Source organism: Madurella fahalii, assembly GCF_045866475.1.
Source record: "Madurella fahalii IFM 68171 DNA, scaffold_1, whole genome shotgun sequence".
Classification (NCBI taxonomy): Eukaryota; Fungi; Ascomycota; class Sordariomycetes; order Sordariales; genus Madurella; species Madurella fahalii.
The window spans coordinates 5,442,090-5,455,189 of record NW_027263971.1 but is presented as its reverse complement, the minus strand read 5'-3'; the positions used below and the strand labels follow the sequence as shown (position 1 = coordinate 5,455,189).

General features: G+C 60.2%; 6 protein-coding genes across 6 annotated transcripts; 2 read left to right on the top strand and 4 right to left on the bottom strand.

The window, feature by feature from the left end:
- Nucleotides 1–377: 377 nt before the first annotated feature.
- On the bottom strand, nt 378–2,127 carry MFIFM68171_01656 (uncharacterized protein; the record flags this gene model as incomplete). Its single annotated transcript, XM_071057078.1, has 4 exons — nt 378–467; nt 541–614; nt 703–2,022; nt 2,100–2,127. 4 exons carry the CDS (start codon nt 2,125–2,127, stop codon nt 378–380), a joined length of 1,512 nt encoding a protein of 503 aa, XP_070913179.1.
- A 1,072-nt stretch (nt 2,128–3,199) lies between these two features.
- On the top strand, nt 3,200–4,288 carry MFIFM68171_01655 (uncharacterized protein; the record flags this gene model as incomplete). The annotated part of the gene is made up of 4 exons (XM_071057077.1): nt 3,200–3,413; nt 3,597–3,669; nt 3,739–3,936; nt 3,997–4,288. The coding sequence occupies 4 exons, from the start codon at nt 3,200–3,202 to the stop codon at nt 4,286–4,288; spliced, it is 777 nt and encodes a 258-aa protein (XP_070913178.1).
- Nucleotides 4,289–4,558: 270 nt separating this feature from the next.
- Nucleotides 4,559–5,833, bottom strand: CSN4 (COP9/signalosome complex subunit Csn4; the record flags this gene model as incomplete). The annotated part of the gene is made up of 1 exon (XM_071057076.1): nt 4,559–5,833. One exon carries the CDS (start codon nt 5,831–5,833, stop codon nt 4,559–4,561), a length of 1,275 nt encoding a protein of 424 aa, XP_070913177.1.
- On the top strand, nt 5,235–5,852 carry MFIFM68171_01653 (uncharacterized protein; the record flags this gene model as incomplete). The annotated part of the gene is made up of 1 exon (XM_071057075.1): nt 5,235–5,852. One exon carries the CDS (start codon nt 5,235–5,237, stop codon nt 5,850–5,852), a length of 618 nt encoding a protein of 205 aa, XP_070913176.1.
- Nucleotides 5,853–7,315: 1,463 nt separating this feature from the next.
- JAC1 (molecular chaperone) lies at nt 7,316–8,197 on the bottom strand (the record flags this gene model as incomplete). The annotated part of the gene is made up of 1 exon (XM_071057074.1): nt 7,316–8,197. The coding sequence occupies one exon, from the start codon at nt 8,195–8,197 to the stop codon at nt 7,316–7,318; it is 882 nt and encodes a 293-aa protein (XP_070913175.1).
- A 716-nt stretch (nt 8,198–8,913) lies between these two features.
- On the bottom strand, nt 8,914–12,686 carry MFIFM68171_01651 (uncharacterized protein; the record flags this gene model as incomplete). The annotated part of the gene is made up of 2 exons (XM_071057073.1): nt 8,914–11,497; nt 12,415–12,686. 2 exons carry the CDS (start codon nt 12,684–12,686, stop codon nt 8,914–8,916), a joined length of 2,856 nt encoding a protein of 951 aa, XP_070913174.1.
- Nucleotides 12,687–13,100: the final 414 nt, after the last annotated feature.

The following is a 13,100-nucleotide window of genomic DNA, read 5'->3' as shown; positions in this document are numbered from 1 at the left end:
TCCATCTCGCCAAGGCGCTCGGTTGGAGTGAATTGTCAGAAATCTGGGGATCCGTGGGGAGCAACATGTGGCTAGCGACTTGATGCTAACAAACTGGCCTCAAAGGGGTATCAGGGCCGGCCATCAGCCCAACCCACAATCTACTTGCAGCTCTAAATAAACTCCTACATCGCGGTTTCATGAAAAAGTCCCTACCGCACAGGATCCGCAGCGAGGCCAGGAACCACTACGCAGCCCCAACGCACGCATGTGTTGGGTTGTCCGCTCATCTTCTCACATGCTAAAGACAACTCACCTCGGCTGGCCATGAGGCCTGCTTGACTGCTAAGATGGTCACTTCTTGGCAGAGACTCGGCTCCCTCCCTCCTACATTTATGTTAGAGTTTAGCGCGGGACGTCCACAGACCCGATTTGTCGAGCCCGGCGCCACCATCGAAAATGTCCCGCTCCACCATTCGGCTGTTGATCTGCGGTCGACCGGGTTAGCGTGGAAACGGCCGTTTGAGGGATAGACGACTGAGCCGGGGGATTGCCACTCACAAAGCGCGGCCCCAATTCCGAGAGGTCCTTGGCTCCAAGCATCTTCATGCACGTCTCGATCTCTCCTTGTAGGACTACACAGGACAAATTGATCAGCGTCTACCGGACGTTTCCAAGGCGGCAGCAGCGGTTGAGAACCGGCGCAGAACAAGACCGACTCACTCTCAAACGTCCTCTCCACCCCCTTCCACCCGCCAGCACCAAGCCCCCAAAGCGCAGCCCGCCCGACGCCAACCGCCTTCGCGCCCAGGCACAGCGCCTTAATAACGTCGGTCCCACGCTTGATGCCGCCGTCCACCCACACCTCGATCGTGTCAAACACCTCGGGGCAGTACTTCCTGATCTCCAGCAGCGTGTGCACCGCGGGCGGCGCCGTGTCGAGCGAGCGCCCTCCGTGATTCGACAAGATGACCGCCTTGATGGAACCCGGGTGCTTGCGCGCGTACTGGGCCGCCAGGTAAGCGTCCTCGTGCGTCTGGACTCCCTTGAGCACAATCGGCAGGCTCGTGTGCTGGGCCAGCCACGGCAGGGTCGTGTCCCAGGTCAGATCCGCCGCGGTGCCGAAGAACAGCTGCTTCCCGACCCCGCTGTTGGAGTCGGGCTTGGCCCTCTCCTCGTCGCTCTTGCTCGACTCGATGACCAGCTGCGCCTCCAGCCCGGCCTTCTCGTCGTGCTCCCGCTTGCTCGGCACGGGCGCGTCGAGCGTCAGGACCACGCACTTGAACCGGTCCCCGAGCCGGGCGATACGCGCCAGCATGGCCTCGCTCTTGGCCCGGTTCGTCTGCACGTACAGCTGCCACCCGAATACCTGGTCCGGCCCGGCCCCCGCCACGATCTGCTCGGGCGACATGCTCGCGTTGTGCGAGATGAGCTGCATCGCGCCGAAGCGCGCGATGCCCCGCGCGATGCCGGCCTCGCCGTCCGGGTGTGCCAGCCGCGCCATGGCGGCGGGCGAGACGTAGAGCGGCGTCCCGACGCGGTGGCCCAGGAGCGTCGTCGACGTGTCGGCAACGGTGCAGTCGACAAAGACACGCGGGCGGAGGAGGATGCTGCGGTAGACGGCGTTGTTGTACGACTTGCTGTAGAGGTCGTCGGCGGCCGAGAAGTAGTAGGCCCAGCACTTGCGCGAGACCTGCATCTTGGCGGCGGCCTCGATCTCGTCGAGGTTGAGGAGCGTGTGTAGGGGCGGCGGCGACGCCTTTTGCTCGTCCGACATTCCCGCGGCTTTCGCGTGGGCGGCACTCAGCCGCTGGAGCTTCTTGAGGCTTTCCGGGTCGACCGTGCCGAGCTTCGCCTCCGGCTTGAGGTTCTCCTCGAGGGTGCCCGGCGGGTGGATCGGGTCGAATTCGGCCGTGGCGTCCCGTCCGGCGAGCTGCAGGATGATTCGGGAACCCCCCGGGTGCTCGGGAAGGAACTCGGTCACATCGTAGACATTGCCGTGGATCACTACCCAGCAGCTGTCGGCCGAAGTGTGTTTTGTGACTGGAGGCGGAAGAGCGGTGTTAGCGATCGTGTCCAGTTTCCGACGTTGGTAGTAGGGGAGTTTGGTGGGAGCATGCCTTCTTCTGCATTAAAGACTTTCGTCATCTTGGGCTGGATACGGGACAATCTCTTGCTATTCTCCGTATTCCATAGAGATCGAAAGACAGCTCAGCCGAGAATTCGAGACCGAGCCGTCTTGGGGAGCATTTTAAGCCGATCGGAAGGTCATGCGGAGTCGGATGCCGATATCAATTGGGAGCTCGGCGATTGGGCCCCGGGCCCCTGAAAGCCCACTGTTGGTGGTCTGCGCCTCGCCGTCCCCGCTGTGGGGTAGCGGATAACTTTGGGGAACCTGAAGCATCGAGAGCTTGGCAGGGCCGGCCACCGAGAACGGCGGTGAGTTCGCTGTAATGCTCACCCGAGAGGTGTGTTTTCAGCTCGGTTTTGGTTATTTACCTGAAATTCGAAGAAGACATGAGATTTACCGAATGGTAAGGTAAGGTATGCGCTACTTCAGGTATAACCCAGTATCTCGGTTTCCTCCCCATTAGGTATGGCTACCCAGAGAAATGATTTAGGGGTGATGGATCCCCGGGAGGATGCTGAGAGACACTAGCCCGAAAGAACCGCCATGAGACTGGATGTTCTCATCTCATCCACGTGTATCAAAGGCATTTATGCGGATCACATAGCATCTCAGTCTGAAGCTGGTCATTGGTTTTTTATACTCCCAGCGAAATGCTTCTCCAGTCTATCTCGCAGGGCCGAGCTCGGGCTCCACATCGGAAGATCTTCCTACAGGGGTTCCATGTCAGGCCCAGACCCAGCCCCACCCCCACCATCCACCTGCTCAGCTGCCTCAGCCCCGTGCGCATCAGGTTGACTTGCCGTTTGACTCGATGACCTCGCGAACCGACCTCACGACAAATCCGCCTACACCTTCTTCTTACTCCCTTCTCCCGGAGAAGTACCCGAAGAAAGAAGAAGTAAGCGACGTCAAAACCAGCCGCCTCCGCCTCCGCCGCCGCCGTAAAACCGACCCTGGCTCACCGGCCCCGCCGCGCACGTCATTCGCGCGGACACGACAACAACACGTTTATTACCGCCGTTCCAAACCCCCTCCTCCCCTCCCCCTAACGGGACAAAAATTCCCAAGCTGGGGTGCGCACTCGGCACGATGGCGGCGGCGCGCCCGAAGCTGCGCATCCTCTGCCTCGGCGACTCGCTGACGGCCGGGTACTCGGCCATGGGCGCGATCCACCACCCGTACACGGCCAAGCTGGAGCAGATGGTGGCCATGGCGTTCCCGCACCTGGACATCGAGGCGGTCGAGGACGGCGTGTCGGGCGCGTCGGTCATGTCTGCGTTCCTGGGCAGGATGCAAAATCAGTGTGGGTGGTGAATTGTTGTTGTTGCCTCTGCTGCTGATGATGTTGATGGTGATGATGATGATGTTGCTGTTGATGATATGGTTCCATCCTTTGTTTTTTTGATTTTTTTTTTTTTTTTTTTTGGGCGCGGCCGGAAAGGAGACAGATGGATGCTGACGTGGATCTGGGCGGCGCTCTTGCTAGTCGGCCCCAGGAACCCGATCAGGAGCGAGGACGGGAAATATTACGACTGGGCTATCGTGCTGGGGGGCACAAAGTACGTTCTTTCTCTCTGCATCCCTCTCCCTCTTGTCTTCCGACGTTCGCTGACGTCAAGAACCATCAGCGACGTCGGCATGGGCTTTCCTCCCGAAGAGGTGTTTGAGAAACTCAAGATCATCTGGAACATCCCCCTCCAGAACGGGTGCAAGGTGCTCGCGCTCACCGTTCCCGAGGCCGCGTTGAGCGGGCCCGTACGGGAGAGGGTCGACGCGCGGAGGAATAAACTGAATGACTTGATAAGGGGGTATAAGAGGAATGGCTTGTGCGTCGGCAAACCCCGGGACTGAGCTTCTCCCCACCCGCAACTGACCAAATATCCCAGCCACGTATTCGACCTCAACAGGGCCGTAACGTATTATTCCATGTCAGACGCCGATAAGGAGAGGTACTGGGACGACAACCTCCACTTCACACCCGACGGCTACGATCTTATAGGCAATAAAGTCGGCATTGCGCTGGTTAGCATCATGGCACGAGAGAAGACGAACGAGCTGTCGCCCGCGAAACGGCGGCGGATGTTCAAGGATGACAATACACTATTTGAGGAGGAGGCCGGTGACCCGAAGGCGATCGACCAGGGCTACATCGTAGTCCGGCGTGCTGACCTGGACTAGGTCCGCAATGACAGAGGTACGGGATTGTAAGGTGATTGTAAGGTAGGGGGGGAAGGGACAGGACGGGCGCTTCGGCGTATTACAGCGCTGATTTAAAGGCTCTGGGACGATGTGGATCTGGGGGGAACGGTTGGTTTCTTGTGTGCTTCTTTGTTTATATTTCTAGACTTGTTATGTTTTTGCCCTACACCCCTGTTGGCAAACGGCTACGGTACCGGGCATTGATACCACATGAATACTGCCATGTCCTGGGACGTGCTATCCGTCCTCTCAAACCTCAATATGAGCGGCCACAAACTCTGGAAACTCTGCTTGCAGGGCATCTGTGACCCGCTCCACATCCTCGGCCAGTGCCTGTACGTTGCTATCCCACCGCCGCATTTCCTTGCCCACTAGCACCTCTGCGCGGCCGCTGCCCTTCTCCCCAGACGCCTCGCCGCCGCTAAACCAGATGATCCTGTCGATCTGGTCGATGGACCCGGACAGCCGACCCTGCTCAATCATCTTGGCCGTCGTATCCTCGGCCTTGCTCCCGTCCAAGCCCAGCAACAGCCCCAGCTCGTCAAAGCCGATGTTGAGATACAGCCGGCTCGCGCTCAGCAGGTTGTGTTCCACCACGGCCCTGGCCAGGACCGTCGAGCCGTCCGACGTCTTGGCCAGCTGGTGCGGCGCCAGCCCCTGCGCAAACTTGTCCACCTCGGCGGCGCTCAGCAGCCTGTCGAAGAACATGCTCTCGAGGATGCCAAACTCCTCCAGGCCGGCCGACCGCTCGTCCTTGTACAGCTGGCCGAGCGCGCGGCTGCGCAGGGGCCCGGCGGGGGCCAGGATGGCGCACTTGATGGCCATGGCCAGGGTGTGCAGGCGCTCCTCCTCGGCGATGGCGGGCGAGAAGCTGATGTCGTGGTAGCTCTTGGCGGCCTGCAGGAACTGGCGGTTCGAGTCCTGGATGCGGGCGGCGCTGAGGCGGAAGTGCAGGTTGAGCTCCGGGTCGTCGACCGTGTGCATGACGTTCTTGAGCTTGTTGAGGTACGTCTCGGCCGCGGTGCTGTCGTCCACCTCGAGGTGGTTGCGCACGATGCGGATCCAGACGGCCGCCTTCTCGGCGTCGGGCACCCGCCGCTGCGAGCTGTCGAGCGGGATCTCGGCGAGCACCTTGGCGGCGTCGAGAAAGTCCTCGTTGGCCTCGTGCGCCGTGGCCACCAGCTCGCGCAGCGTGGCGGCCTGCTCGACCAGGGACGAGGCCAGCGGGGTGCCGCTTGCTATTGCCCGGAGGATGTGCTGGCCGACTTCGATCCACACGTCGTGGTTCTCGGGCCTGCGGAGGGCGGCGATCAGGTCGTCGAGGACGGATCGCGTGGCGACCACGCCGATGGGGTCCGTCAAGATGTCATCTGCGACGGTTATAAGGGCGGTCGCGATGGGTAATTGGGGGGGCAGAGACCCGATATCCGCGAGAATCCTCTTGAGCTCTACCGCCGGCTCGGGATGTGTCCGTGCCTGCTTGAGAGCATTCTTGAGTGCCTCGGGTTTTGCTGACGACGCCATCCTCGAGCCTCAGCGGTGAGACGGGAGGTGGGATGAAAAAAGGAGCAGCAGGACCAGCTTTGATAATTTATAGTATGTGGAATGGCTTGGCGGTGGTTGGTTGGCAGGAGGTGGTTAGGGAACGGGAGTGCTTTACAAAGTGCCTGGCAAGGCTGAGCGATGGTTCGCGATGGATGCTGGGAGCTTGAAGTTGCTGGCTGCAGCCTGGATGTGGGGTTTGGCGGGGTTGATGGGTTGCAAAGATCTGCGGGGACAAGCCGGGGAAGGGCTGTCAATCTAGTGTAGTGTAGCATACATTAGATATCTTACTACAGTGGGTGGGCCTACCTATCCGAGACTTAATGTGTACTGTACAAGCCTAGCTTGAGCTTTTGCCAAGTTCTGTTCAACTGCCGCTCTCAGCGAGGCAGCCATTGCACATCAACCTTATCTACGGAATTTGCCGCTGCAACACTTAAACGATGCTCCGAATAAATACTAATGGAATTGCTCCAGGGATCTCGACAGCGGCCTAACCGATTGTAGAGTTTTGCCTGTCCTCCGATTTTGGCCTCCTGCATGGTTCCACTGCTCTTTCTACGCTTATAGCTCAAGGCGCTCGAGCTCTTTTTTAGGATATCATACTAGCGTTTGCCGGGTTGAAGCTCCCGTCACTGTCTGGTGATCAAAAGCTGGCACCAACCCGGCCTGCAAGGCTGCGCTCTGCAACCTTCCATCTCCTCAGGGAAAATGACAGTGCCCAGCACACTCCTTCTTTTTCCCCTTTTGAGTCTTCCATGGTTCTAGCTCTTCGGCCTGCCCTGTGAGATGGTGTTTCTGATATGGATAAGCCATGCTGATGACCACACTCTACCACGGCATCCCGCAAAACCAGTTTGGCGGCATTTGATGGTGCCAGTTCTGGTTTGCGTCGGCCAAAGAATTGGCACGTTCAGTATTTACGATGATATCTGCACATGCACGGCGTTTAAGGGGCAACAGGGAGTATTGGCACTGAAATAATGAAGTCAACCCGATGCATTATAACAAATCTCGGCTGATAAACTTTTCCAAATTTGCATACTTGGACATGCTCTATCTAGAGGTTCCTCATCCGGGGTCAGGAACGGGAGGGGTAGAGCTTTGGCTCCCACGACGCGCTTATTTACGCTCGACGTCAAAATCGTACGATGGTGGAGGAGGGGGCACAAAAATGGAGGCCAATGCCCCGACCATCTTTGAACCCAGCAATTCCACAAGCTCTCTGCTACTTTGACTGGACTGAGCTTGCCCGTCACAAAAAGCTGCATCTCTGTCTCCTGATATCCTGCCCGATATTATGATATTTGCTCAGCACGGCGCATCCGCGTCATCCATCCACCGACGAGATGGCAGCGAAATCGAGAAGCTCCCCAATTCAAGACTCGACATACCCAACCCCAGTTTCCGAACGTCAGCAGCACCAGCCAAAACCAATCCTCCCCAACCAGGCCCCGGCCGCCGCTAATGCTGCAGGACGACGGGCTTGCCGCGCTCCCAATTATCCACCCCCTCTCTGATGTTGACCCAGTAGCGCAGGCGGACGGCCTCGTCCTTGGCGGCGGGGACGTCGGCGCGCTCGAGCGCCCGGCCCAGCGCCTCCTCCGACTCGCGGATGCGGCCCTCGTTGGCGGCCCGCACCTCGTCCAGGTCCGCCTCCGTCTCGGCCTCCTCGATGGCCTCGCGCGCCTCCAGCACCGTCATGAGCAGCTCCGCATCCGCCGCCGCCTCGGCCCCGCGCTCGTCCGCCTCGAGGTCCACGCCGTGCAGCTCGCGCAGGAGGTACTGCGCCCGGAGCAGAGGCGACGAGAGCGTCTTGTAGGCCTGGTTGATCAGCGCCGAGGTGGCCTCGGCGCGGAGGCGCGCCGGGGATTTGTCTGGCGAGGATGATGACGATGGCGATTGCGAGGAGGGCTCCGCGGCGGCCGAGTGGTGAAAGTCGGGGTGCGAGGCCGCCTGCAGGCGGAGGAACTCGCGCCGGAGGGCGCGGACGTCGATGGCGAACTTCCCCTTGGGCGGAGGGCCGTCGGGGAGGGTTTCTGGAAAGAGCGCGTAGTAGGCTGGGACGGGTGACGAGGAGGCTGGGGGGGAGGTGGTCTGGGGATGCGTGGAGGTCGAGGTGTTACGGGTTTGGGAGGCCCAGCTGACGACGCTCCTCGGTGCGGCGCGTGATACGGCGGTCCGGGGGGTTCTTGTCGCGAACGCTACTGGCGCCACAGCCGCCGTGGAAAAGACGGCTCTCGATACCGTTGCCCGAGCCGCCAGGGCCTCCAGAGCCTGTCTCCGGCACGCGGCGCATAGGTAGGTGGCAGCTCGCCCGGAGCTGGACATCATGGGTGGTTGCATATTACGCTCGGTACCTGTGGTTCCAGCAACGCAGCTACAAGCCGCGTCTCCAAAGTTCTGGTCCGGTCGCGCCCAGAACGAAGAAGTGATCAAGGACAATCAAGAATGGGGCTGTAAGTGTGGTGCTCGCGGGATTGTTCGCACGGGTCGAGGCAATGCGTTCGGAGTCGAGAAACTCGAAGTGGGAAGCTCGACCAGAAGAAAATGACGTCGAGCTTCTAATTGCCGCCGCCACCTCCAATTCCCCGGTAAAGCCGATGGTCAAATAACCCTAACCCCCGTAGATATTGGATCAAGTCCAACTAAAGGAAGTGAACCGGCAACCTGCACCTGAATGGCTCTTCGTGATATTTATACAAATCACGTACCCTTGGAGGTGTGATTATCGCGTCATGTGGTCACTGCTTGATCACTGAATTCGTTTGCTCAAGCGATCGAATGCGTTTCACCAACTCATGGGTCTTCGATCCAAAAGAACCAATATCACTAGGTTGGTACCTTGGTCATGGCGTCGTGAATTACGATAGATACTATGAGCAACAAAGGTATTAATACACCAAAAAGCCAACGAGGGCCCAGTCATAACGTCGTGCAGGGGGGGTTGGGGTTGGGGAGGGGCTAGCACCACAATCTCGCCCAGACTCGGCGCACAACGACCGTAAACACCACCGGACACACGAGCTTCTCCGCCAACGCCGTTAAGAGAGGGTTCCGCCTCACGAAAGCTCCACCCCCCTCCACCTCCCCCGTTCCTGATGCCACCACCGCTCGCGGTCCTTCTTGTCCACGACCGCCCCGCTGAAGGTATTCCACCGGCCCGTGCATCCCTCCCGCGTCCGGACATTCCCGCCTTCCCCGTCCGTCCCCGACCCCGTCCCATCGTGTCCCTTCCCCCTTTTCTTCTTCCCCCCGCCAGATTGCCCCTTTCCCTGGTCGCCGCCGGAACCGCCCAGGACCAGCGCCTCGCCTCCGTCGTCCCGTATCATGCCCTCCACCGTGACCAGGCCGCCGCCCTCGTCGGTGCCGCCCAGGCTCCCCTCGGGCGTGAGGACGTAGCGCACGCGCGACTCGACGGTGCCCAGGAAGGCGCCGACGCCAAACTTCTCGATGACGGCGCCGTGCTCGTCGACCACGTTGACAAAGTAGCGCGGGAACCGCTGCGCCGCCTCGAGGCGCGCCTGCGCGGCCAGCCGCGCCTGGTGCAGGTTGCTGTTGGGCACCGACATCATGAGGAAGGCGTCGGGCGGGGCGAAGGCCGGGCTGGCCGGCGGCGGCGTGCTGAAGCCGGCCGCGCTGCCCCCGCCGTGGACGAAGCTGCTGCGGCCGCCGCCCGTGTGCGTGGACGAGAAGCTCGACGCGTTGCGCGTGTGGCCCGGGTGGTAGTGCGCCTGTCCGCCGCGGTAGCGGTCCGCGGGGTGGTCGATCCGGTCTCGCGGCGCGCAGAGGGTCTGGAAGATGCCCTCCGGGTCGTTCGGCGCGCAGAGGGTGCGGAGCGACGGGAAGCCGCCCGCGCTGATGCTCCGTGCGAGGATGGCGTCGGCGGCCGTAGCGGACGTGGGGAGGTAGGGAATATCCCAGTGGAGTCTGCGGAGGGACTGGGAGGCAAGGTAGGGGTAGAAGATCATGTACTCGTCTGGCGGCATGGCGGGCGCGTACGTCTGCACGATGTTGAACGTTTCGAGGGAGGTGAGATAGGCAAGAATTCTGGCAACGGCGGGGAGCGATTCGACATCCTGATGTATCAGAGTAAGCGTCCTGATAAAGGCGCTGTTCGGCCGCGTCGCCATGCACGAGAGCCCGGCGGTTGTGACTCCGGTGCAGTGGCTCAGCGAGAGCTTCTGTAGCCGCGGAAGCGAGATGAGGATATTGTCGTTAAAAGCTGTATGAGGAATGCGGGAGAGGTAGAGGTTCTGCAGAGACGGGAGGGATCGGATTGTGTCCCGCAGCAGAGCGGCCGGACCCGGATTTGCCCCTGGCTGGCAGTGGACGACAAGCGTCGTCAGTTGTCTCCAATCCCTATGATAATCCAAAAACAACCGACACTTTCTTGGCTGCAACTCTCCCGATCCCCAGCGGGAGATCTGCGCAGCGCTACGCGGCTGGTGTTGCTGTTGAGCCAGCGAAGGCTCCAAGATCCAGTTCATCTCCTTCAGCTTCGGCCGCGTCGATAGAGCCTGAAACAACCGCTGAAATGAGTGGTGGTACGTCGGGTAGAAACCAACCAACCGTTCGAGGTTCGGACATGCCATCACCACCGACGCAACCAGGTCGTTGTACTCGACTACGCCAACACCAGGCGGTAACGCCGGTGGTTTCAATGACCGCACAATGACTGCTATTTGCTCGTTTGCTCTCAACGTCCGGCGCAGTAGGACCAGCCTCGATCCATAAGCCGACTTGGTCCGTTTCTTCATATTCGGTCCCTCGTGCCCGACCAGGTAGACATGCTGATACAGAGCTTCCCGTGCATATTTGAGGAATTTGCGGGCGCTGACGGCAGCTGAACAGCAGTCCCGCATCCAGCACGTCGCACAACTGCTGCTCCCTGGTCGAAGGTGAAGCTTGCGGAGCTCGTCGAGGATCAGCTCCAAGACCTCGCCCGGCAATGCCGCAAACAGTTCCCCTTGTTGAGCCTTTCGCCGATACGTCTTGATGGGCGCCGGTCGCTGCCAGGGGTGGTACTGTCCGTGGGGAGCACCACCTTGCATCTGCCATGTCGGATTCGCGCGCGGGGCCACCCCAGGACTATTCGGCCAAGACTCGATGCTCGTCTGGCTGCTACTGACAGAAACGCTGCGTATACGGCCGTCGAAGCTGTCGCGGCCGGACACGGCACTGCTCGACGCGGTGCTGACGCTGGTATTCGATAACCGCCGCGGCTTGTTGTATCCCCCGGGGCGCTCCTGATTCGGCAACGGATTGTCGGGGAAAGCCGTGGGCATGTGGATCATGGGCACATGGTCCATCTCAGGCGCCTTCCCACCGGACTGGAAGCCCGTGATCTGTTGAACCCTCGCGCTCGCCCGCTGCGTCCTCAACACGAACTCCTGTTCCTCGGGAGGGTACATGGTGATGGGGACGCGGTCCGTCAGCGACCAAGGCTGGAAGGGAAAGCCCTCGAATGCAGGCGCAGCAGTTGGCATCCAAGCCCGCGCCGGCTCGCCGAAGGAAGAGGTCCGGAAACGTGGGGCAGGCGGCTTTAACAGCGCGTCATCGTTGTAACTGCCAAGAGAATACCGCTGCGAGGCAGTGGCAGAGAGGGTGTGCCGATTGTAGCGGTTGAAGAAGGCTGGCGGAGGCCTGTAAGACACCGAGGATATGAATCTCTAGTTAGCGGGCCGGCTTTTGCGTCCTAGAATGAAATAATCTACAAGCCGCGAGGCAGAGGAGAAAGTGTAGGTATGCACAGAGAAGATGTGGAAAAGGAGAGAGAGCCTCTTTTGCGGCGATGGAACGATGGTGGGCCAAGTCGCGATTTTAAAATGACATGCAGATCTCAGCCCCGGGGCCGCCCCGGCGCTCAGTTACGGGCTTCGGGCGGCTTGCCTGCTTTGCTGGATAACGACTGACTCAGAGGCCCAATCTGCAACTTTGCGAGACGGTTGACGACGACTGCCTACGCTGCATCTCAAGCGAGAAGCTGCAAGCGCAAAGGACAGCGTGGGTGCCGAGAAGCCCGAGCGCTTGCTGAGGCCTCGATCGCCAATGGGCTGGTGGTGGGAGAAGCCCTGTCGCTGAACGTGCTTGGAGAACGCCACTAGCACGCGATGGAAATTGCAAAGACGCCTGCTGACAGGCTATTGGAGCGCGTCAAGGTACGTCCTCTTGTTGTTGTTGTTGTTGTTATTATTAAACACTGCCGCCCTCTTCGAGGAGACCGCTAAGCGGCAATCAAGGGTAACGATAAAATGGGTTCGACATCGTACGCCGACGAAAAGGCACCGCGAAGAGTATCCGAGCTTATGGATGGTCGGTGTGGAGAAAAGGGGCTCCTGGGAGCCGAGCGCAGCAATGACACCATGGTGGGACAGGGACAGGGGTGCGGTCACCGAAAGGCGAGGCTCCCGCCAGCTCCCAAAAGACGCTCCGCTGAAGGTGCGAGGCCGACAAATGGCGACGCGACAAGGGGGGAAGCGCGTGGGTAGGTGTGGCAGAGAAGATGAGAGAATGGTTGGGCGAAAGATGGCGCGAAGGTCAGAAGAGACAGGATTGCTCACCGTGAGTGTGTCCTCCGGGTGTTCTTAGATGGGCTAGCACCCACGACAACCGCCTCCTGGTCAATGGAACGACGTTCAACTCGATAAGACGCCAAGAACTCGGCGGCCTTGCTGCGAATCACGTCGGCGCCCTTGGCGTCAGCTGCCGAGAGCGAGTTCCTGGCTGTCGTCACCTCTTTCAGAGAGGCAACGGAACTCTCGCTGTTGCGTCGTCTCGACCTGCTCCTCCAGGGCCATGAAGACCTCTGCGAGGCTGCGGGGCTGCTGCTCATGGTCGGATCTGCAGAGGCTGACAGCGCAGGGTTGCCTAGGCTGTGCGAGCCACAAGCCGCCCTCTTTCGTTGGGGTCCTGAATAGGGAATACCGTGAGGGAAATGGCCGCGATCGGGATCGCCCCGAGGGTTAAGAGTGCTGGTCCCGGGATTCGAGGTCTCAGCCGCATTATCCCTCTCGTTGATCGTGGGGGTTTGGTGGTGCCCCGCTTCGCTATCCGGCACTCATCGAGTTATGATGTCCTTGATCGAAATAGGCCGATGGATGAAGGAGAGGACATGCACCCGGGACGGACCCAGCCTCCTTTTTGTGCGTCTTTAGTGAACCCACACAGGCACAGTCCTAGTGTTACTCGGCGGCTGTCTTTGATGCGGGTGGCGGACGGGCGAAATAGAGAATTGGTGTGCTTGGAG